Source organism: Pogoniulus pusillus, chromosome 1 (assembly GCF_015220805.1).
Source record: "Pogoniulus pusillus isolate bPogPus1 chromosome 1, bPogPus1.pri, whole genome shotgun sequence".
In the NCBI taxonomy this organism is placed as follows: Eukaryota; Metazoa; Chordata; class Aves; order Piciformes; family Lybiidae; genus Pogoniulus; species Pogoniulus pusillus.
In genome coordinates this window covers 47,105,507-47,131,952 of record NC_087264.1, presented here as the reverse complement: position 1 = coordinate 47,131,952, position 26,446 = coordinate 47,105,507, and the positions used below count along the sequence as shown (strand labels likewise).

Sequence of the window (26,446 nt, the reverse complement as noted above, 5' to 3'; positions counted from 1 at the left end):
GCAATTTTGAGCTAGATACATGAAGACTCTGACCCTATAGCCTACATTCAGGAAAAGAGTCTAGTTATTCAAATACTTTTTAGTTTGATTGGGCTGTTTAAGATCTTGTCTGTATGGTGTCCACAAGATAAAGTACACTGTGAAGAATCCAACTTCTCATCAAATTCTTCCATCCAAATATTAGTATTAATAAAGACAATGTAACTTCAGATTTAAGTCTTAAGAAATAGTTCAGGTGGTTTTTTTGCCTGCTTTCCTCTGCTTCCTACAGATGATGCTACCACATTTAATCTATAAAATTTAATTGTCTTAAACCACCACACACTAAGGCAATTTCTGCAAGAGCAAATAACTGAAACACTAAGTTCAATGGTCACAAGTACATAGCAATTGATATCAAAATAGTGGATGCAAACATTTCTGACTATGACAAAAAAAATACTAGGAGCTGGTATTTGAATTTGAAGTGGTGTGATTTTTGCATTGAAGCATTCCAGATACATTCAGCAAGACAGAAAGCAAACAGTATTAAGGAAAACTTCACTGCCCACTAGTTTGGGTGCTTCCTCAGGGTAGGAGATGCCTGTTTCTGATTCTTTCTGTTGAGCGCTTTCTGGAATAAATTATCCAATGTAAAAATGAAGAAAAAAATATCCTTGAAAAAGAGGTACCTTCTTCTAGTGTAAAATATTATAATTATTAAAATAATATTATGATGTCAAATTAACTTTGTCCTTAAGTGAAAGTGCACTTTTAAGAACTGTTGAAAGTAGTTTAGAGTTTCGTAATACCCTAAGATCTTTTCAAATCCCTGAGTACTTTTTCTCATTCTTTATGCTCATTTTTCTGAAACTCTCCTTCACAGAACTAATTCACCTCATGACAATAAAGAAAATTAAATAAATCAGTCATTATACTGAGAGAACAATTACCTTCAATGTGATCTTCTGCTCTTCAGTCTTAACTTTGCTCTCAGATGCTTTGTCTGAAGATGGAAAGCTATAAAATTTAGAGATGCATTACATTTCCAGGAAGGCTACTCTTAAAATATCTAGGATGAGAATACTTGTGCCACTTCTGAGCAATCTCAGTGGGACCTAGTACTAAAATGTCTCAGACAGTTTAGAAAAAGAATTTCTGTCAGACTTCCATTCACATAAGAAGACTAAGTTGCAGTGCATTTTGAAGCATTACAACAGACATACTGTGATCCAAAGCTGTCATCTAGCTGCACAGTTACAGGGCCAGCTACAGCATCCAAAATAACTGTTCAGAATTGAGAGTGGAACTGATCCTCTGCATTAAAAATACACCAGGAAAATACAGCCCACAGCCAGAAAATAAATAGTTGCAATATGGCTCCAAAGCTATTGTCATTCTGGTCTTGTGAAATTCCTACTTTGTTCTAGGACAAAACCAGAGTTAAACAAGCAGTCACCAAAGAGAAAATATTTCTGAGGTGACATCAGCAAAAACAAAGCTAAAATCAAAATTTTAATTTGCTAAGGAAGTCAATGCAAGAAAAAGACTTTTCTGTTGTATAAAATATTTCACGTAGGATATGTATGAAGGCATTAAAATGAAGACAATGAAAGGCAGCATTCAAAAGATTTAAAAAAATGGATCTTTATATGCTTTGCTAATTAATGAATGAGAAAGTATGAGACTAGAGGAGCAAGAGTGGGTAACTGCTTGCATGCTTACAGGGGTCAATTCTTTAGAAAACAGAAAGCACAGCTATATACCAGAGACAGCAAAGAAAAGAAAAAAAGGAATGATTATCCTCACCAGACCTTACAGTTTGGATTTAGTGCCTATCTGAACCTAGTTTGTACAGATGAAACCAGTTGCTCCAGAGGGAAGAGAGGAAGATATGCCAGTGAAAAAAGGAAAAACCACATTCTGCTCTAGTATTTGCTGAGGCATATCTAGAATAATTTCAAAATTATTATTCTGGGTTTATACAAATGTAAATGAGAGCCAAACGTGTTGTTTTTATGAAGATACTGTTATGATAACATCTAAACTCCACAGTTTCAAAATAAAGTTTGAATCACTGTACCTGATCACATCGGTCTGTGTTTGCGCTTCCACGTGCTGCTTGCAGTGAGTTGTCCTTTTCCTCCGGGCAGGAGTGTAATATCTGTACTCTGACAGGAAAGATTTAGCACCTGATATTAATGTACGTGGAGTAAAAGGTTTTTGGCTATCAGTAAAGAATTCCGAATGCCTGTCCAGAAGATCCCCACTGCATACTTTGGGGTTGCTTCCTTGACACCTCTGGGAATGACTAATGCTGACAAAACTGTCAGTGGAGTAATTGCATGAAAGTCCAGAGCGTTTTCTTGGTGTGCTTGAAGAACTGACACTTGAGGTCGAGTTTGAGGCATTAGATGGATTCCGAGAACCTTTTCTGGCGTAGTGCACTGGAGCAGAGTGAACCAAGCCATGCTCGCTGTAAGGAGAGAGCGCTCCTGGTAGGTACTGTGCCTGCCGAGCACAGGGGAAGGGAACATCTTTGTCTTCTGCTGCCAAGAAGCTCTGGAAAAAAAAAAAAAAGACGTGATTGCTTTGCAAGTTGCCACCCTTGCTCAAGTTGGTACTCCTAGGTATTACCTCTACCAGCTTGGAGCTACCTTCTGTGTAAAAACTATTAACAACATTCTGCAAACTGAGCAGCCCTAGTGCTAATAAAATTTATAACCTTGTCACTTGAAATGAGACAGGACTAAGACCATGGTTTGCTTAATTAGCAAAGCACTGGTGTTTTGTACAGAATACTGATAGTGATGTGAAACCAGGAGTTTTTATCCAAAGCCTCAATACTAACTTTAGTCTAAAGGCTCAACATGTTGTTAAAAGTCAAGGAATCATTGCATTGAGGCAAGTTATGTTATCTAAGTATGCTTTGTTCATTTAAACCTGCCCCACCTCTCCAGCAAGGTAAGGTAGATATTATCCATAATTATCCTGACAAAGAGTTCATAGTACATATTCTCTTCAAGTGTGGAGCTGCTACCTTTCTTTCTCAATCCTATTAGCTTCAAAGCTATCACACACCAGCTATCTTTATAAAATGTGTATTCTATAAGGTCCTTGTTCCTGAAGAACAGCAAAGGTAGAAGCCAGATATGTTGAGGTGTTGCCTTGATGGTACACAGCCTTCTGTGATCTGGATTTTTTTCCAGTGGATTGCTGTGTGGCCCAACGAGGGGATATCACACCCTGTACAAGCAGCCAGTGAGTGAAGGGGATCGTACCACCACACAAACCCCAAGGAATTCAGTTTTAAAGAACTAGGCAGGCACCAACAGCAACTAAATTTATAATTAATCCATATGGAAATTAGTTTGAGACTAACACTGAACCATGGATTCTGGAATTTCCAGAGGTACTTCACTGCCTGAGTACAATATAAACCTTGACAAAATCCTTAGGAATGCCTCACTAATAATATAATATAATATAATATAATATAATATAATATAATATAATATAATATAATCTGATCATTAGAATGTGGATAGACGGTTGGATGTGTGATTTGCTCCAGCACAAAGCAGCAGTAGACTGAATGCCAACAAAAGAGGCAAAATGAACTATGAAAGAAAGACAATCAATACTTCTTGTGAGACTTTTAAGTTTCCTACCGAGGAAGGCAGTAAGGGGGAAAAGTCCAAACAACCAAGCTTTGAAATCCTTTACATTAGTTGAAAATTCTTGACATTGTAACCTACTAATGTATAGCATAGGACAGTAACATATTACTAGTTAACTAGTATAGCATATTAAGCTAATATAGCTTGTCAATATACACAGATTTTCTGTTCTATCATTCAAATCCCATAATGTGTGTTCTTAAAAGTTATATTACTCTTACTGTATAAATACTGCATAATCTCAAACACTGCTGCTGTTACCGCTTTGAATCTACACTACTCCCATTTCTTCTTTTTTTCTTTCAGAACCACTGAAATATTTTAAATTAAAACCTGAGATGATGAATATATAACTTACTATGTCCCACAAAGTCTGTTTAGAGGACTAATAAAAAAATGCATACAGTTTACCACCAAAACGAAGTCACAAATCACACGACTGTCAAAACATGTCATATCCTCATGATTCCACGCAATTTTCTCTCACATCAGTAAGACCTATCTGTGCTATTCCAGTATCCCAAAATATCCATAGTTACTGACACCTAATGCAAAGAGGTAGTTTTTTTCCTTTTTCTTTTTTTTTTTCCTCAATTAGCTGGGCTGAAATAACACCTTCTTGATGATGTCTCATGTAAGCCAATTTTATTTTACTACTACAGCATAATTAAATGCTGAACTGATAACATGCAGTAACAACGCCAAACAAATGCCTGCGTTAGCAAGCAGTATAATAAGGTTTACTCTGGTGGGTTGACTGTGGCTGGGTGCCAGATGCCCACCAAAGCTGCTCTATCACTCATCTCCTCAGCTGCACAGGGAAGAGAAAAATTACGAAAGCTTGTGGGTCAAGACGAGGACAGGAAAAGGTCATTCACTAATCACTGTCACAAGCAAAGCTAGATCAGACCAAATAGCTAAAGACAATGACTAGATAAAACTGCGAACCCAAGATGTATTTTTCTTAGTCCTGAGATGTACTCATTCAAATACTGAGAAATAAGAATATCTTTTGAAGCCTTTATCTTGGGGTAAACCTTTACTGTCCAAACAGGCAGGCAGTTCAGCCTTTGGATACACAAAGAAACAGTATCAGACACAAGGAACTATGCTGGCAACTTCAAAAAGATTTTAAGGAGCGTTGAGAATACTGTTTGTCTGCAGTTTGTCACCAAGCTCAGAGAAAATTGTTTGTACATCTGTGTTAGTGTAGGCAAGTTAACTGTAAGCAAGTAGGTTCATTTTCTTCTCTAATCTTTATCTGTAAAGATCAGTATATAGGTTTAGCTGGGGGAAAAAAAGGGAGAATAAAAACATGCCTATGAATATCCAGTAACACACTAATTGAAAGATACTTAGCTCTAGATGTCAAATGCGATACTCTGTTCAGAGATAATGAAAAAACAAATCCATGGAATTATTGTTGGTTTGGATATTAGCTCTACCAAAACCTGTAAGTAATGTAACTTGGAATGAATAATCTTGAGACCTATCTTGCTTAGCAATATATGTTCCTATTCCACTAATTCAACCAACTGTAATTAGCTTTGAAAGATATTTACTCAATGATACATTTCAGCAATAAGAACTTCCTTGAAAAGGTTTCATAAATTACATATTTATGCCTGATTTTTTTTTTGAGTCATAGAACTGGGATAAACAGAATATTACTTGCAGCAAGCTTGTATGGAGAAGATCCCTGAAAGTTCAATAAAAGAAAGCCAGGGTCTAGTTGATTAGACAGGGTTGGGTGATAGGTTGGACTAGATGACCTTGAGGTCTCTTCCAACCTGGTTAATTCTATGATATTATGATAAAGTTCAATAAAAAAAAGACCAATTCATACTGCTGGGCAAGAGAAGTAACATAGAGAAGGAATAAAGAAGTTACTTTTACTTTGTAAAAGAAGTGTAGTTTCTCAACTCAAAAGCCACTGAGGTGTTATCTGCTTTATGAAAAGCAAACTTGGAAAAGAAATCTTGCTAAATCTTTTCTCATGTAAAAGGTCTCACTGGGGCCACTGAAGTTACATCAAGTCTTGAAATGAAGTTATTGTATGAAAAAGTCCTCCAATAGAATTCCATCTGCCATCACAAAATGAGATCAGAGAGACATGTCAAGATACATAAACTGTCATTTCATAATAAATGAGCTGATTCTTTTAACTTAAGAGAGCTTCACTTATAAGCCACTGTAGTATTGCTCTGTGTGGGCTGAGCACCTGCTCTCCACTGCCTGCACAGAGCAAAGGTCTTCTGCAGTAAGAAACAAGATGCCTTTACAGTTGCTGTTCTCATAATCCCCTTGTACATCATCTATGCATTTCATTACACCCTGACATAATCAGTTAAGAATTGAGAAAGAGAAAGCAGACAATTCACACAAATATGGGACCAAGTAAGACCCCTAAGAATATAATCAATTTGCATACTGGCATCACTATGGACCATTTTTCTCATTCAAAACTATGTTCCTGTTTCATTCTTCAGTTTTGAGAGTGTGTGTGTGGCATTCAATTGTCTAATGTAGTAGTTCATTAAATACAAAAGTAGTTCATTTGTTAATACAAAAGAGTATTACTGAATGTACATATAGAAATACATTAATTCAAACCAAAATGAGATGTGATTGCAACTATGAAGTCTGAAAGGAAATCTGTACTGAAAGGAAATCCATAATTAATATTCCTGATCAAAACATATTTCTTTGATGCTCAGAAGGTTCTTCTCCTTTCATTAGTCACTTGTAACTCTCATTCTGACAAAACTACTGCAAGTACAATACATCTTCAGTCTACTATCAGGTCCCATGAACTTGTGAGGATCCAAGTGGCTCAGCAGGTCCCTTACTTCTTCCTTGTGGATTACAGGGAGACTATACTGGACCCTGACTCCATCTGCCAGTTCAGGAGGCCAGTTAGTAGTAACTAAATGTTCTGCCTTGGGAAATAGTTAGAGCACTCTGGAGCGACAGAGAAAGAAAGGAATTTCAGCTGAGATGAAAGTGAGAGAATTCAAGTGTAACTAGAGTCTGAATTTACCACAAGCACTCTTCATCTAGATACTTGCAGTCTTTGTCAGAAGGCCGACACATGCATTTGGTGTTGAGCATATGTGAGGAAGAAGCTCATCTATTTTCCACTGCTTGAAATATGCTGACTCTCCCTCATAAGCTGCTGCACAGCAATGATCAGCTGTTATTATGGGAGGCAGGTAGACGAAAATATCTAGTAAACAAAATTTAAATACCTACCTTTCCAAAAGAGGATGGCAGCAGCCGTCCACTCTCTCTTGAGCTGGATCGGGAGGCAGTTTTACCCACACTCCTTTCCTCTTCACACCTAGCTATCTTCTTTTTCAATTTCTCTCTTCTTTGCTGGTCAGCAACTTAGGAAAGAGACAATATTTGTCAGATGCAAAGTAAATCACTATTCTTTTATTTTTTTTCTGTCCTAGGTGACTTGAAAACCTCACAGGGGTTTCCAGTTGCTCAGTAAAGTCAGACTATGGAGATACATTCCCACAACTAATACACTGGTCTGCAGGAATTCTAATACTAATATTGATAACAGAGCACTCTGCTCAAAAACTCACAATTTGCCCTCAACTTTTTGCAGATAGAACTTTCTTGACTATACTCTCATCCAGTATTTTATTAAAAACCCCTATTTACTGTTAGCAAATTTAATACATAAAAAACCCCGTGCTCACACCATGGACAAATAGTCTCCCAAGTACAGAAATCCATAACAAAGCAATCATGTTCATGTCAAGAACATATAAAAAGAAGGTGAGCACTGTTGTCATGGTTTAGATCCAGCTGGCAGCTGATCCCTGTGCAGACACTTACACAGTCTCTGCACCCTGCAGATGATATAGGAAGGAAAATCAGAAGCCAAAAAAAAAAACCTGTGAGCTGAGAAGAAACAACAGTAGGAATACTAACAAAGTACTATAAAAAGCAAATTATATAGAAGATAACTATCACAACCAGTGCTACCCAGCATCAAAATCCACCTGTCCACCTCAGCCTCTCCTTATATAGCAGGCATGACATCAGTATGGTATGGAGTACCCCACTGGCTGGTTGGAGTGGCTATCCTGGGTTTGGTCCTTCCCAGCTTAATGTGAGAAAAACAACCCTATCCTAGCTGAACCAGGGACAACTCTGAAAGGGCCACTGTCAGATAAAGAGGGGAAATTATCAGTCTGCATTGATTTACAGTACAAGGCCTTGTTCAGTGTCTATGCAGCACAGGAGTTAAGCATCTGTGCCGTCAGACAGAAGCCCAAAAGATGGGTACATTTTCTGGTTTTGAGTTTGTTATCAGCTACCTACATCTGATACCCCACATAATACAATCTAGTTTTTGCACACTGTGAGCACTCAGAAGCCACAGATGAAAATCCAAATGAGGTTGATAAAAGCCATTAATGATTTAATTTCCATATGGGAAAGAAGAAGTTTATACAAGCTAGCACACTTCTGAAGTCTATGAACACAATGAAATCTGTTTTAACTCTCAACTATGTTTTTCGTTCACTTAACACAGACCCAAGTATAAGAATAGTTTGTTTTGTACAGACATCCAGACAGAAAGACCCTTACAGATTTCTTCTTTGGTTCCATAATGTATTTTTATCATACCCTGGTAGACTCCAGTCTACACACATTACTATACTTAATGCACAGAAATAGATGTAACGGTGGATTGGTGTGGTACATTCTTGTAGACAGCTGAGATCTACAGCAATCTGAGGACATTTGATCTCCAAAATACATTGGTCTGTGTACATTAACCCAACAGACATGTTTATCTGTAGGAATTATTTAAGTATATGATTTCATTTTATTAAATGTTTTAGTCCCCTTTTTAACTGAAAAATATTCTTTCAGATGCAAAATACCTGCTCTCATTCCTCAGGGAAATTACTTTTTCTTTCTTTCAACTGTTAAAATTGATATGTAAAAGTCATTCCTTTGATGGCTGTTGATTTATTCAGCATATTCCATTAGAGTACTTAAAACATGAAGTAGCTTTTATTGCTGAAAAAAAAATTAGCCAAAGTTAAGATACACTAAACTCCACAACTCTGAATTAAAAATATGGCTTGTAACATGGAAAACTACACTGTATCATTTAATAATTAATGAAAGATTATTTATTTCCTACATTACACTACTATTATGTGGCTGTTCTAAATTACTACTATTTCTAATTGTCTTCAAGTGTACAGCTGAGCACTCAGAAGTCAGCTACAGGTCAGAAGTTTTGTATGTTTGAGATGAATAACACTGGGCCAGCACAGTGTGTCTGTGTGCACATGCATGGAAGCTGTAAAAATTCAAATCCTGACTACTGCTCAAGTGAAATGGCAGTGGTTAAAATGACTGTTGACTAAGTCTCTAAGGAAACAATGAATGAATGAGAGCTCTACAAAGCAAACCCACAAAGCATACAGAAATATGGGTGTCTAGTTTTGTAAGTGTGAGCAGATGTCTGAAAGAAATTTCCTTACACTCAATTGCTTAGGTGAAAAGTGGGTTTAAGACAACACAGGCTTAATCACGTGCCATGGTTGAACAGGAGGTTGTGGGCAAAGTGCAAAGAAGTGTGAATATTAATGACAATTGAGTTCTCATGTTGTCCTTACTCTGCTCTTATAGGATAACATTTGAGATTTACATGCACAAACTATGCCTTTACTACTGGCATTCAAAGCTATAAAAGCCAACCACTACACACCTCCTCCAGGACTGTGGGCTCCAGCTCTTCCCAGCCAAAGCACAGCTTGTGCCCATGAGTAAAGAAATAAAGAGTGCTAAGCATGCCAGCTAATGCTACCTTTGGATGTCAAGAATGATTCACTGGGACTACTGTCACCTGCACTGGAAATGTAAAGTCTGCCTTACACCAGGCATATACTGAGCTTGGCTCAGCTAATTAATTTAGTGTGTTCCAAAAGCTATAAACTCACTCATGCATAGTGAAAGGCAGAGCAGACATATGCAAACCAGAATGGCAGAAAATCTCAGCAGTGTACCCACCTACTTGCCAAACTGGGATTTTTTTCAGGCTAGACGGGCTGCAAAAGCTAGGAACTGTTAAACCAGCAAAGCAGAAGATACAGAAATCATTCTCAGAAAGAGCTAATATAGATGTAAACAGATGTAAGTTAGAATAGCCCTGAGACAGTCATCAAATAACACAGACAAGGATACGGGTACAGACACAAAACCATGCACAGTGCCTACCTCCCTATTTCATATGTGCTTTCCCTAAGCACTGACTGGAGAATCCAGTCCTTCTATTTCACTTTAGTCAGGCAGAGAATGGTATCACATCAGTGACCTGAACCTTCGAGGCACTAATTACATATTACTGATGGGAGCTGAAGATGCTTAAAGCTGCCATATATAACCACTTGTTCTGCAGCTGTGGATACATTAAACCCAGACAGAATGAGACCAGCATTCAGGAAGAAACATGCAGTTTTAAAAGGGATATTTAGCTGTTAAATGGAAAGGTTGTTCACTGCTGAAGATATCTTCTGCTTCAAATGAATCACAGATATAGCTTTAGTTTTCTGTGAGGTTAATGAACTAAATGTGGCATACTAATGACTGCATTATACATAACAACTGCAATAGTTAACATCTACTTAGCAATTTCACTGCAGGTAAATTTTAGTGTACATTGGTTCCAGAAACATCTTACTTTTGCAGAGTTAAAGACGGGAAAACTTCAAGCCAGTGAATAAAAGAAAAAAAGAAAACCACTGTTTTTTTTTTTTAAATGGCTAAAACAAAAAGTATTTTTGAATGAAAAAATGCAGTCTACAGATACAAGCAACATGAATCTCCTTAAAAGCTTTATTAGACTTTGAGATTAATTTTATCTCATTAATTGCTGTGCTCAAAACCACCACAAAGACGTATTAGAACATAAACAAAGTAGTGATTTTTGTAAAACAGATAAATTCAGAGATTGTGAAGCTAAATTTCATAACGAATTCACCCCATAAATCTGTCCTCTTAATTCTATTGTTAGTGAGAGGAAGCATAAGATAGACCATAAATCTTAGAAGTTAAACAGCAGCATTCTTCATAAAGAGCAACCTGGGAAACAGTTGAAGTGTGCCACAGAATATTGTAATACTTTGCCTAGACAAAGCCATTTTCACAGAGAACACCCCACACTTCCAAAGCAGAGATTATATTATCACATTTCCTTGGTAAAATATTCCCTTTATAGGCTTGATTCTTTACTCCTTAAGCTTAGGCTGCAACAGAATTTCTAGACACACGCTTAAAATTATAAAACAAATCTCATAAAGCTGGAAGGAAGAAAATAATCATACATATCACACTCCTAAGTAGCTTGAAAGCTTTATGCTTACAAGGACAGCATGATTTGGAATGACAGTGGCTGTCCTTTGCTCTGAACTCCCAATCCCTATTATCATGTCACATTGGAGTACAATTGGCAGTTAGCCTTCAAATGACTTAATTTTGTGTAAATATGAAATATTAAGTTAGATTTGAATTCAACTTGCAAAACAATCTATCTCAAAAAGTTGTCAAAGAGTAAGCGTTTCTCCACTGTTTTTGTATCAGCTATTTTTGCAGTAAACCACTTCTGGTTATTATTTCCCTTATCAACAAATAATGCAAATATCAATTTCGTTTCTGCTGAGCTTGAAGTGCCTGCAGTGACCACAATTGAAGTGTTCAGCATATCAACTGGTGATATTCTTTCTGAAGCAAGCTCTTCCTCCCATAAGAATTTTTACTATCGGCTTCCTAGCTCTACACAACCTCATCGACTACAAACTGGATTTTGGCACTGGATGTGAAGTTTGGGTATCTCATAAATCTCTATCTAAATCTCTCAACATGAAAATTCTAGTAACTCTAAAGAGACAATTTTGCATATTCATTATCAGTAGCACTGTTTCATCCAGTAAGAGATGAAAAACAGGTGACAAAAGTTTATTAAAGGCTTGATACTACAGCTTTGCTTGTATCAAATATAAACAACTGTTTGTATCAAGAGTATGTACTTCAGAAATATGATACTAGTGCTTGGCAAAGTTACTAATGGCAAAAAATCTGGCCATTTCTAAAGCTTGGAAATAAAGCCTAACAGCAAGACATGAATCCTTCAGAGGAATTTCAGGAGAGGCTAGAAGCACAGGATTAACTCAAATCCAGCAACCTCTGATACTCACATGGGGCCCTCATCTGACAGACATCTCATTCTGTCAGGCATATGAACAACACAGCAGCCTGTGTACAGCCTACTACGCACAATCTGTGGAATGCTGCACCAATGCTGAAGAAAACTGAGTCTGCTCAGGTAAACCTCCATTTGTATGCCCTAAAGAGAGGTCCATCTGGCTTCTAGGTGGTCTTGGACAATGGCTTTTGTCTCATGCTACCACTGGAACAGTCCTCAAGGACCACTTAAACACACTGTACTGAATCAGTGTTAAGAATAAGTGAAAAGTGTAATTTCATTCCTGTTTTCTGGTATGCTATAGGTATTTTGTGATCTTCAGTAAGAGGGGAAAATGGTATCAAAACAACAACCTCCTCAGTGGGCAGATGGTAAATCTGGGCAAACTGAATTAAAATTCAGGGCCACGTTTTCAACAATAATGTCGATTCACTTCTGAAACAACTACCAAAAAAACCTCTTTTATAAGTCAAGACTGCAGACCTTTCTTGTTTATGTGCTTTATTTACCATATGCAGTATAGCTGCTAAGTTCTATGTGGATGGCTGCCATTTTTGGTCTGCTTAACCCATGAGGTCAGACCAGATGATCTGACTCGGGGGAAAATGTATTTTTGATGTACTGAGTACATACCTAATATGAACTACCTCTCATTAAAAAAAAGTTTCTCATTAAAAAAAAAAAGTAACTTCTGCAAAAAGAATAAAATTACTACAGCTAAAAAAGTACAGTCTCATAAAGACTTTTTACACATTGAGTTTTCCTGCTCTCTAAAAATTCAGACTTGATAAATATACTAGAACAAGTTTCCAGAGACATACTTAAAAACTCTGAAAACACATATGTTAGCATTAGCTGAGTGTTAGAATCTAAAGAACTTATGTTAGTTGCTTTTAACTTTCACTTTCAGAGATATATTTGCAAGGACAAGACTCAACAGAGAAGTTAATTATCAAAGATAGGGAGATTTTCTAAAAGCTTTTGTAAACCAATAACAAAATACATAAGACACCTTTTTAGAGATCTCTGCTTCTCACAGCATTAAGAGTTGACATACAATGTAAAATATGTGATCACATGAAAATTTTAAACACTGAATATAATGTATTTTTGATATTTCCACTTGAATCTAACCTCCTAAAGAGCAGAAAAACAACACTACTGACTGATCTGAATTATTGTGTCTCCCCATTTCACTACCCCCCTCCCAAGTATTCAAGTTCCTTCAGTCTAAAATAGATTTCTGGTGGTAACTTCTGGGAACACAGCTTTTTCACTTGTTTGTCCCTCATCCTCTGGTATCAAAGAGACTTGCATTCCCAAGCACACCGATTACTGAGCTCAGGCTGTACTATCAATATGCCCTGCGGAAAAACCTCTAAACATATGGGTTGAAAAGTTAGTCCTGTTAGAAACCAAGCATGTATAGCAGCAGCTGTCTTACTTGGCAGAGCTTTTGTCAAGTTTTCTGGCACAAATTCCACAACCACAGACTTCTAATGGCCATTGGCATCAATCAACATGCTTGGACTAATTCTGAACACAGAAGTTTCACATTTCAAGAAGTTTCACATTTTAACAACTATTTTAAGTCAGTAAGGCTGATCTAATACACAAGAACATGCTCACTGCCAGTCCAATGGCATGGCAGCTTGCCAATTTTGCTGTCAGCTAAGATATCAGGAAAAGAACAGTGGAAACTAGATCTACTTTAAGGATAGAACACATTCAGTCGGCCAGGGAGAATGTGAGCTACAGTATCATGTTTAATTCTTAAACACTAATGACTGACTCATGGCAACAACCCCAAAGGGAAATACCTGCTATTTTAGCATTACATGATGCACTTCTTCATGGGATGTTTTTTAACAGTCTGCAGGAATACTGTTTTGTAACTCTGTGCTATTAATAATCTTAGCATTTCAAACCGAAAATGTACCCCCTTCCCAAGTCTCTTTTGAAATAGAGGGGGAATGGAAACCTTATCTGGAATGCAGTAATTAATAAGACAAGGAACACAAAAAGAAGAAAGTAATAATATGCTTCAGCTGAGGCAATAACAGGCACTGAACTACTGAAGAATAAAGGTACAAACCCCTCAACTATTGAGATTTCCCCAGTCTTCAGTTAGATTGATATAGCAACAGTGCCTGGACAAATTATACATCTCATCTACAGCAAGAAAAAAAGAAATGGGTTTGAAATTTTGTAAGAATTATTCATTTGATTCCTCAGCCATTTCCACATAATCTGTTTCATAAATGTCAGAACACCACAACCCTTAGTTGTGTTGCTATTACAGTAATCTGTACTTCTTGATGAGTGGTAGGGAGAAAAAAACCCAACCATTCAAATTTTAGGCATGAAATTAAGTGAAATAATTTTCAATTTCATTCTAAACATTTAGAGAATAGTGCAGGCACTGGGTAAGGGATGTCTGAGTAGTCTTAACCTTAAATACCTTCAAAGCTGTAAGACCAGCAACAAAGAATTTGAAAGTTTGCCCCACGGAATTCCCCCATCGCTAAATCTGCACAGATTTCATTGTGTGTCACAGAATCTCTTAACTGTTTATAAACTGATCTCAGTCAGGAGACAAAACACAGGAAGAAAGCACATCAAAAAAGAATCAGTTACATGCCTACATTGAGCATAGTTACTAATCCTCAAAGATTTTTATTAAGAAGGAATAATTTTAAGTATCTGGTATGAACACGTACATGAAAATCCCTGACCTATCGAGATACTTTTGCTGTTGACCATTATAAAACAATTTCAACTATGGCATCTAAACTCGTTATATTCCACTAATCAAAATTTGCCTTTTGAAACTGAAATTACCAGGATGAATGCTTCATATCTAATCCTGACAGGGTTTGAATTGGATGTCTGGAAATTTTTTTTTACCTATGTAGATACTGTGACACTGAAACAGGTTACTCAGGTTGCAGAATCTCCATCGCTGGAGGTTTCCAAGACTTGGCCAACTCTTCTAGTGTTAGTGGAAGCTCTATTTTGAGCAGGAAGCTCAAGGAGGAGTAAATGATCTCTGAAGGTGCTTTAAAATCAACATTTGTTTGATTTTATGAAGGTGGGTATGTGAATGAAATCGAGCTTCTAAAACAACAGGAGAAATTACAATGTATACAGACCAAGCTGCTGAAGAGAAATCACTAGATGGGAAGTGTATGTCTCTCATCTCTATCAAGTAGAAAGACTCTCTCCTTAAACTGTAAACAGAACCAGTAAGGAAGCTATGTAACTTCCAGCCTTGTGTCTGGGGCAAGTACTGGACCCCAGTGAAAACAGATATTGAGACCCTTCTCTCTTGCAGAACAAAAGAGGAATTTTCTAGTGTGAGAAAAGTGTTTGTAGCATTTTATGCAGGCAATTTAAGATGAATGTATAATTTGGAACATTTTTCAGCACTACAAAATTAAAACAATATGTTGATGAATATTCTAATAAAAAGATATTGTTTACGTATGTTTGCTTTATTACTTTGCTTTCTATCTTTCACCTCACACTCTTATTTTCATTAGAGGACATGAAACACCTCTCAAAATAAAACCTGAAAACTGGGGCAGAGATAAAATACTGTCTTGAGAAGCTATTTGTATGGGAAAAAATATGTTTTGTTAAACAGGTTTTGAAAAATGGCAAAGTCATTGTTACTTTATAATTGGGCAATTCCTCTCAGAACAGAACATTAAGCAAACAGTTTTTTTAGAATTTGGCTAAACTGAAAAATAAAAAGCTCTAACCACACTGGCTACTCAGCTCTGGAAGGCTGAGCAGCAAGTTCAACATTTCTTCCAAATTAATCCTCTGGTGCTGACCAAGATCCTAATCTTTGAGTGATCATGCTTAACTTCACTTCATGAGCTAGCTCTATTTTGGGAATATCATCCACTTCAAGAATTAAGCAGCAACTAGCACTCCCAGGTCTTAGTCTGGAATAACAGTACATAAATGGAAGACTTTTTTAACTTTTTTTTTATTTTCTTAATTAAAGGCCTAGCTTTAAGTTTTTTTTTAGTTTCCATCACACCTTGTATAGGAGATTAAGGGTTTTGTCTGTGACCTGAACAGCACTACACAGACATTGGCCTGATTAAGATGAACTGAAAGAAACACATTACACAAAGCCTTGCTATCTGAAACAGAAATTTCCTTGCTTATAGCACACCTGCTAGTATCATGACAATCATCTCTTAAGGTTAAGCCATTCCAAAATGAATTCATTATCCAGGGAAACTCATTCTGGTGCGAAACACACAAGCTATAAGCTCTGAAGCATTTTATCTGTAAAGAGAGCAGACTTGAAAATAAATGAGCATTTGTTGGTGCTGAAGACTGAAAAGGTATGGAAGAATAATTGATAATTAGAGAATCTAAGAAAGAGTTTAGCAGGGACAGAAAGAAAAGCTAGATGAGGATTTTATTACAAAACCACATACATACAATTTTTTTTCTTGCATCAACTCTGTATTGTCATGCTTGTTTCAAAGCAAATCTTAGTAGAGCTGGAGCATGAGAAGGAAGACTTTTTTCAGATTACTGCAGAATGGGTAATCTGAAATTCCTGCTGCAGTGTGAAGACATGAGATATCCCTACAATGCTGTTGCTGCTTGTGCTGCACCTTTTAAAACAGGAAAAGACAAGCCTAGATAGAGCACCTTTGATTCTGCTGCAGTTTATTGCTTTTTTTTCAGTCTCAACCCATTACATAGAAGTACTGAAAAAAAATCTAATGAGATTGAGCCTTTCTCTCAAAAGAATGACTGATGTCCTGCACCAGCTCCAGTTATTCTGATCATTTTACAAGGCAGTACCACTGTGGTTCAACAGGATTTGAGACTAACCACAAAGTACTCTGTCCTCTTGAAATTTATTTTTCCATCCTAATGACTACATTTTTGCAGTACCTCTGCAATTGTTACTAAACACTGAAGTCAAGAATGAAGAACTCCCTCTAATTTCATCAGTGAAAAAGACAACAGAAATACATCTTTGTCAATTTAACAAACACCTGCTATTTATCTTCCCTAGTCCATTTCATTCAGTATTCCATAAATCAATGACTTGAAAGTATTGTTCTTTAGCTAACACTATGCAGCAAAGCTACAATACTGATATCTCTAAACGGTGTTAAGAAATGAGACAACTCTCAGGAAAAATAGCTACACTTTAATCCAGGCTGTGTGGCTGAGTGCTTGTGACTGACTGTTTTCTGTGAAATGGAACAGTCCCCAGATGCTCACATTCCCAAAATTCTTCTTGATGTTGCACTAGTAAGGTCTCTTCTTAAAAGTTCTAGCTCACATTGTATCAGAAGAGAGATGAAATTCTGATCCTTAACATAACTGATCACAAAACAGCCTCAGTCCGTCTCACTAGAATTACATTCACTGCAGATTTTTACAAATAGCTGCAGCAATATAGGAAATACTGAAGAAACCAACTGAGAGATAAGAGCTTTATTAAGGGTTATATCCTATTGTTACTCTCTGTTTCTCTGGCTCTTTTGTTTTGTTAGTTTTACAGAAACTTTTGCAGAATTAATGCATCATAAATACTTACGCTTGATGTTGGCCAGTCTACTTTTGGGCACTGAACAGTCTACGGCAGCTAAAAATAGGAAACAAATAAATATTGTATTTACTTAGTATTTGTGTCTAGAAAACAAGTAGCAATAAACCAACACAGAACAAAGGCTAATTTAATTAGAACATGGTAATTTTTCTCTATTTTAAAATATGCTAGTTACTCTGTATTAGACTGTTATTAATACAATCGGAGCATTTTTGAGATAAAGACGTCAAAATAAAATACATATTTGAAGGAAAAATCATCATTTAAATTAAGGTTCCTTAAGGATGAAAATTTTCATACACTTTGTGCTGTTGGCATTTAACTGCACAGCTGAGAGAGCGAGTGTGTTACATGGCAGAAGTGACAGTATACGTGAGTGCATGGACTCCGGCAGAATTCAAAGCTCAAGTGTACCCCTCCTTAAACCAGACACAGTAAAAGGAGGGCTGGAAAGAGAATCTGCAGAACCACCTCCAAACCCCTCTTTATGACAATACCTGGGAAAAGAGCACAGAAAATTTTGGAAGGCATTCAACAAAACATTGCTCTCATCACCTGTGAACTTTAATGCATTTAATTTATATTGTCAGGATATCCTGACAAGCCCTAGCATTAATATCTCCAGGACTGAGATGCTCAAGACAGGTTTATATCATAAGGAAAGAAAATAGGCTGTGAACTGTAAACAACATTAACAGCTATCAGTGGATTTTTCTTAGCTCTGTGCACAATACTCAAATGCTGCACTTCATGCTCCTTATATGACCTTAAAAAAACAACTGTTTCTAGAATGCAGTTTGTTTTCAATTATAATACTGACAGCAGAGGCTTGATTGTTTCAAATCTGAACAATTTCTAATTAGGGTAATTGAGAATCATGCAACCTTTTACAAGTCCATCAAGCTTTTAAGTTTCTTAACATTTGTCTTTTGAGAAATGTACATTCTAACACTAAAATATGTGAAAAAAAATATACATTAGCATATTTAGTGCACAATAATACAGATTAGTAGTATGATTTTCTTACCTGCAAACCCACAAGGCAATTTTTAAACTAAAAAAGACACACTGGTCTGAGTTTAATTGAACATGTTCTGCATTCATCTCTGAAATAAATTCCATGTACTTGCTCTTTCCATGATTTTCAGTTCAGCATATTATTTCATAATTTATTATTTCCATCAAAATCAGAATGAAGAGAATACAGCATAAAGTAACTTAAAATTAAGGTGGTATCTTTGGTAGCACTTCAGGAAAATGTTTTCATACAAAACTTCCCATTGCAATAATATAAAAGTATTATTAAGTAGGAGCTGTATCTCCATCCTGACATCAGTCTGAGAATGAAACAGGAAGACAACTACACTTCCTAAAACGCGGTTTGTTCCATCTTGGTATGAGCCTATTCTGAAAGAAGCACCTAAATGTGTGGGTAGAAAGTTCATTCACATATCCCCTTTTTACCTTTGGCTGAAAGGATTTTGTTAAAATGAACCACCATGTGATCTCTGATGAGGTACTGGCTAGTTAGACTTCGAGAGGAGTCGATGCAGAAAGCTGTAAGATTAGAAGATATTTAGACATTATGAAGGCAGGCACAAGAAGACTCAATTTTTTAAGAGTTATTGACCACATTTCAAAGCCACAAATTTTAAATTACTGTGTGCACAGCTTCTTTACCCAATGGCAGTAGTTTTTCTTTAGCAGCTTCCATCATGTGAAAGCATCCTGTCTCTTCTGTTGTTTTGTTTTTCCATGCTGCACCATTAACTCAAACAGCTACTGAGAGGGCCTGAAGTTGGACTATGAGAATGTCAGCAGGGAAACTTTCTGTTTCTCCATTCTATGCTTCTGAAAACAAGTGTCTGATGTGGTAGTATGGCACAGAAACATACTAGCTCATGTAAACTACTGACTGTAAGGAGTAAGCAGTAACCATATTTATATTTCAGTTGATACAGATGTCACACACACACACATACATATTTGGATATCTTGCTAAGAGTTTCCAGCTAACAGTATAGCCAGGTCAAAAACCTCTCCTCAAAAGTATTTTCAGTAAAGCATACTAAATGCAAGTACTATTAAACCTCACCAGTTGAGCTCAATGCAAAGTTTTTTATTGTAAAAACATTTTAATAATGAAGTAAATGAACTTGTAAAAGCAACCATGTCAATCTTCATGTGAAAGCACATGTATTACTTACCGTTACTCTTAGTACTCAAGTGTCCTTTAAATGGACTTGCTGGACCACATTTGGGAATGCCAACAGTTGGGTATTCGCTCGCTTTAACCAAATATCAAACAAAACAAATGTTAGGAAAAAAAGATAATATGTATTTTGACAGACAACATGAAGCAAAGAATGCTTCATCAGAGAACTCATGAATCACTGTAGTGGACATTCTTCATAGAGGGGAAAAAAAATCCTATTCAAATGCCATATTATCACTGAAGTATGACAGTACAATTAAGCAATTTGACCTAAACACCAATACAGTGGTAATACTTTCACTGGTTCAGGGAGATAAACAGCAGAAGAAACAATTAGATCACTTCAGTCTGAACTTTAAATTGGTCATTAAAGTACACAGAGGCATGGCAACAGTTCTGTACCTATGCTAACCTCTCATTTGAAGTTTTATTGATAAAATTTTATTATCACTACATAAACTGACCAATTCTGTATGTAGGCAATAACTGTGGTTAGTACTTATTGCAAATAAATATGCAAGTTTAAAAGACTAAAAGACTATGGTTGTCTGAAAATAATCCTATCATTGAGAACATGTTATTTTAGTAATCTGTTGTTAATCTAAGAGGAATTAAGTAAGAAGCTGCATTGTTTTTTAGGGCAAATTTTAGCAAAAGATACCCTATGACCAGTGTATACATAAGTATCAGTGCACATAAAGGATTCCTTTAAGGTTTCAAAAACTGCTTAAAATGTAAAGCTAAAAAACAAGGTTTCTTTTAACAGAATATACCTCACTTAACATCAATTATAAAACCATGCAGCCAATTTGTACAAATGTATTATTACTACCAAGGTCCATATGGCAGTCCCATTCCCATCCTACTTCTCATCTGTCAGTTTGAGAATATGTAGTTGCTATGTAAGCATTTCCTAGCAACTGGAGGCACTACAGCTCTGGGCAGTAACTCTACTGCTCTACACCTGCTGGTCACCTACAGCTTTCCATCCTTCATTGGAGTAAGCTGGACCTACCCAAGAAGAATGGGAATCTCATCTCAGTGGCCTTCAGCTGAGTTGACAATGGCAGATATAACTACAAACTAACTAAAGGCCATGTATGTTAAAAGGCCATTAATTACACCTCTCATGGCTTCTTACCTCCTGCATACCCAGCATGTGTCTCTTGAGATGCAGTTTTTCTATTTCATAGAATCACAGAATCATTCGGGTTGGAAAATACCCTTAAGATCATCAGGTCCAAATATTAACTCTACTCTACAAAGTTCACCACTAAACTACATCACTAAGTGCCACATCTAGACAAGCTTTAAACACATACAGGGATGGCGACTCAAACATCTCCTTGGTCAGCCTGCTACTGTATTTGACTACTGCTGTGACGAATCTTTTTTTCCTAATGTCTAGCCTAAACCTATCCTGACTCTTGAGGGTACTATTGCAACTACTACATTCTGTAGTACTTTAAGTGCAACAGAATGTTGCACAAAATAGTTAACAAAGTGTCTATGAATTAGCAAATTGCATCAAAACAAACAGTTCCTTTAATAATGTTTTGTCATCATTTTCCCAAGGGCATTCTAAAAAAAAACTTATAATTTCAAAGATTAGTTGGGAAAGCAACAAAAAGTGTGAGAAAATTAAATTAAAGTAATATGTTGAACATTGCAGAGTATTTTCTTGGAACCCTGTTGTGAAATGACACTAAATCTGAATCAATAAATTCAGTCCCCACTCTTCTGATGCCTAACAAATATCAAGGGAATTCTGAATCAGTACTTAGAAAAGTCAGCTTGTATATAATAGGGCCTCCTGTGGCTTTAGAGTATTAGAGGCAGTGTCTGCAATAATAGTGCTCCCATTACTCCTTGCTGTTAGGTTGCCAAGACCACAGCAGGAAAAGGACAAGAAAACAGAGAAAAAAAAGAAGGAAAAAATTACTGCAGACCAGCACTGACAAACTGCTACAATTGCTTTATCTTTATATGGATTTCTTGCTCATTGCCATCATATTCACATGGTTTCATTTTCTTTGTGGTACAATTCTTCCTAATATATAGCTGTGATTAAAACATACATAGGGACAATGCTAAATTCTTTTAGAAATACTTACATTACAAACATACAGCATTAAATTATTAGATTTAGAATGATGGTCTCCAAAATGGTTTCAAGCCCTTGCCACTAATGGCCATTTTTCTTTTTTAAGTATTCTATTTCTCTACCATTCACTATAACATATCAGTAGTATTCAGTGCATGAGTAGTGTTTAGCATCTAGCTGGATACTCACCCTGAAGTCACAATACTCATGTGTTTAAAGAACACAAGTCTTTGAATGCTAGATGATAGTATCTTAGTGGGTAAAAATGTGTCTTAATGATAAAAAAAAATTCAATACATGTGCACTAGAAATCTAGATTATAGCAGACACTCAAGAACTGGAAGGGTTTCATTCACAGATCCTTAAAATAATCTAAATTTGACAGTATTTTCTGCACTTCAGAGCTAAGTTATAATTCCTAAAGCAAACACATGCTCATAGATAAATGCTTACAAGATCAACTCTAACTCATTTTTATGAGGAAAGGTTGAGGGAGCTGGGCCTGTTTAGCCTGGAGAAGAGGAGGCTCAGGGGTGATCTTATTACTGTCTACAACTACCTGAAGGGATATTGTAGCCAGGTGAGGGGTGGCCTCTTCTCCCAGGCAACCAGCAACAGAACAAGGGGGGACAGTCTCAAGTTGTGCCAGGGTAGGTATAGGCTGGATATTAGGAAGAAGTTCTTCACAGAGAGAGTGATTGGCATTGGAATGGGCTGCCCAGGGAGGTGGTGGAGGCACCGTCCTTGGGGGTCTTCAAGAAAAGACTGGGTGAGGCACTTGGTGCCATGGTCTAGTTGATTGGTTGGGGCTGGGTGATAGGTTGGACTGGCTGATCTTGGAGGTCTCTTCCAACCTGGTTGATTCTATGATTCTATATGACAGAATCATGGAAGTATGTGCATCTGAAAAATGAAAAGACGTTGTAATATTTGCAGTTGGTTCTCTTCAGATAGAATAAATGTCTTTGATGTGATTTAAAAATGATGAGAAACAGGCAGAAACTTGTTGCTTTCACTGTCCTCAGCTGCAGATGCATCTGTTCGACTCTACAGGAAAACGAGACTATTGCGAAAGGTTCACTTGCTTACCATCACCAGCAGATGGCACATGGATAAACTCTAACTAAAGAGCTTCACGATTATAAATAAAATATAATTCTTAAATATATTATCTTTTATATATTTACATGTTATTATTAAATTATAAACTACAATTAAAAGAAATCAGCTGCCTCACTCCTTACTCTTTCATATAGAAGAAAACAAATGTCAGAAAGTGTCAGGAGGAGAAATACTTGACAGTTTCTTCTGACTACTTTGATTTTGGATGTATGCACACTGCAAAGATCATCTCCAATTCACACAGAATTGCAGAAGTTCCAAAAGCACTGGAAACACACCACCATGTGAAGATGTCTTAATGCAGGCACTCACGCTCCCTGTGCTGTCTTCTCAGAATTCAGTTTCTCTTGCATGCTGTAACTTCTATGTCATCAAGGTTTCAGGTCCTCAATCCAACCAAACGGATTTCCAACCAATCTCCTGCTAATTGCAGGACAACAATACTTAGTTCTTTCACAGGAATCTCTGAAGCCCCTAGGAAATATCTAGGCTATTAGAATATTGAACCATTTTCCAGGAAATGGAGGAACTTAAATGACAAATGTTTCTGACTGCTCAGATTTTAGGATGCCCTTAAATAGTCAGGGTTGCAGCCCCACTAGGACATGCTGAAAGCTTTTATGCTATTAACAAATCACATCTTCTTGCTGTTTAGACCATTTCCTTGCCAGGAAAAACTTTACATTAAACATTTTTTTGTAATACCTACTTGAATTATAGAGGTTCTACCCTGGCAAAGAGTATACTTTATAACAACTTCAATTAAAGAAATCTTCAAGCTAAAAAGTGGGATGGCAAGCAGAAAGTTCACCAAAAGGCTCAAGGACCAGGAGAACTCACTCACCAGTTATAGTCATGGGCAACAGACAGATTTCATGTGCAGAAACAAAATCAATTTAATTTAAACAAAATCACCACCAATTCACCAATTGGATCAGAGTAAAGCAGTGATAAATACAACTGGATCTCAAATTCACCTTCCCTCCCCTCCTTATTCTTGGGCCCAGCTCTGCTACCTCTTCCCCCTCAGCAGCAAAAGAGTGAGGGAAGAGGGTCTGCAGTCAGCACCAGCATGTTCCAAGTTGTTTCTGTCACTTTCTCCTCGGAGGGAAACTCCTCACAGTCCTCCCCTGCTACAACATGTTGTCACTCCCACAGACAGCAGTCCTCCACAAACTTCTACAGCATAGATCTTTTCAAGCAGTCTGCAATCCTTCCAGGGATGGACTGCTCCAACATGAGCTTTCCTCAGACTTGTGGCCTTCTTCAGAACCAGTCCTCTGCTCCAGGCTAGGGTCTTCCTCCACAAGCTGTAGCATTCTGCCCCACCATTGATCTCCATGGGCTGCAAGGGCTCAGCCTGCCATCTCACCATGAGTCAAAGGTTGGTATGATGTGCTTCCATCCCTCATTCTCATGGATCTGGGTGTCCATATGGTTGTTTCCACCAAGTCCCACTCCTACATTTTATTTCAAAGTTACAGTGAGGTAAAACTAAACACTTCATAATCACAGCTGTATTTTTTTCTTGTTCATGCAAGTCAAATAGAAGCAAGCATCCTGGACCCATTTCTGGTTTCACTGATAAAAAATCTCCAATCAATTTTGAGACTATAAAGGTTTAGAAGTAAAGATGACTTTAACAGAATCACATTTAAGTTTTCTTAATAAATGACGGAATCCACCAGAGTTCAAACTATAGTTGTTTTCTGATGTAAAATTTGATTAATAAAGCTCCAAGAAGCTATAATATCAAATTTTAAAAATAAAGTCCTAAATGTTCCATTGGAATCTTGCATGGGATCATTTGTGTCAGAAGCAAAATATATTGAATGCAGTCACTTCCTGACATATGTACCATACATAATGTCCTAAGCTGTTAATTAGGTGGGTGCTATTTATACACTTACTATGCTGGATTACACAAAAGCTCTTCTTTACACCTTCTCTTAATGCCTAAGAGTTAGGTCTCTGTGTCCTTTATGACTAATAATCTAACAGTCCTCTGCATAAATAACAAACATTCAACCAAAATTCTATTTCCAGTCAAAACCCATTTTGATGTATTTAAGGAATCTACTGCAAAAGCTGTATACAGGAGCATCAAAATATGCCGAGTCTTATTTGATTAAGCAGTTATTGAAAAATGCTTGTTACAATTTTCCTATCTATAAGCTTCACACAACCAGAAAGGAAAGTTCTGGATGCAGGTTATCGTTCTATTCATACTTAAAAAGCAGAAACAAACCACTGTTTGTTAGCAGCACATTTTGTGGTTCAAACTGCAGACAGAAGCAAATGAATTTGCATCATTCCCCTCATCATCTGCTTGAGTGGCACCACTATAGATTTAGCAGAGGCATCAGCCATTTACAGTTCTGAAAGGTATGTGAGGGATAGTGTTCCAGAAGCATCCTTACGCTACTTTTAAGTGGTATGTGTACAACAGGCAATACTCATATCACACTTTAGAAGCTTACAGCTTAAATGGTTAATAACCTGAGTTCACTAGATAGTTGCCTGTCCAAGTTGGCACAGCATAAGCCAGGACCATATGCTAACATATGGTGTAATAACAGTGCTGCTACTCAAGGGTGCTAGAACTAGCTCACGAGCAAATGTACATGCTGGATTTTACTGCTATAAGCAGATCAATCTTATGTCAACCACATGCATTTTCAAGGCAATTCAATATTTAGTGTCAAACTGACCAACTGTATACATCTAGATGTCTGCATACACTACATAGAGATTCTTCAATATATATTGGAAAAAAAAGACCTCTTTTGTTAGCACACAACCTGTGCCAATAAGGAAGCTACCTGTTAGTGCTCTCTGCAAACATGCAAAGTATTTCCATTTTATTTTAGCATCTTTGAAGCTTGTGCAAACTGCCTAAACCTAACAGTAACCTCCATGCAGCAATGATGACAACTTGCCCATTGTTGTACCCTAACAGTGGCATAAATATGTGTCATTGGTTAACAATAAGCATTATGATTTTTTTGCTGTTCAGGTATGTGTCAGTCACTGCCTGTGGAAATTAACCAGCCCAGTGAGAAGTCTGGATTTAGATGACAAAGCTGGTTTAGAGTTACAGTATTCAGATTAGTTGAGGTCATACTGTGATTGTATTAACCAACTCCTGAAATCACTATAAGAAATAAATTAATTTGAGTTTTATACCTGGAATTCACAAAATCATAATGCATTAATTTTTCAGTATTTTTATAGCAGAAAAATCTCAGCCTTATTTAAACTTTGAATAGATCTACATCCAAATACTTAGTGCCATGGTCTAGTTGATTGGATAGGGCAGGGTGATAGGTTGGACTGGATGATCTTGGAGGTCTCTTCCAACCTGGTTGATTCTATGATTCTATGATTCTATATAGTCCAATCTATATTATATAGATAGATATTTTTAAGTTTTTGCTCTCTGCTCTCACTAGACAAAGAAAGAATCCTGATACATAACAAGTATAAAAATTTGGTTGTCTCTTTACAATGA

At 36.8% G+C, this 26,446-nt stretch overlaps 1 protein-coding gene across 2 annotated transcripts in view; it reads right to left on the bottom strand.

Moving 5' to 3' along the window:
* Positions 1 to 26,446, bottom strand: part of SPATA7 (spermatogenesis associated 7) — a 34,077-nt gene that overhangs the window by 5,551 nt on the left and 2,080 nt on the right. Inside the window, exons 2-7 of one of the 2 annotated variants that reach the window (XM_064151314.1) lie at positions 19,702 to 19,782; positions 18,959 to 19,051; positions 17,483 to 17,530; positions 6,912 to 7,045; positions 2,063 to 2,541; positions 933 to 999 (exon numbers count right to left, since the gene is read on the bottom strand). In XM_064151314.1, coding sequence (XP_064007384.1) covers positions 933 to 999; positions 2,063 to 2,541; positions 6,912 to 7,045; positions 17,483 to 17,530; positions 18,959 to 19,051; positions 19,702 to 19,782 — 902 coding nt within the window. The remainder of the gene's footprint in view (positions 1 to 932; positions 1,000 to 2,062; positions 2,542 to 6,911; positions 7,046 to 17,482; positions 17,531 to 18,958; positions 19,052 to 19,701; positions 19,783 to 26,446) is intronic. The other variant, XM_064151320.1, reaches the window with a different exon arrangement.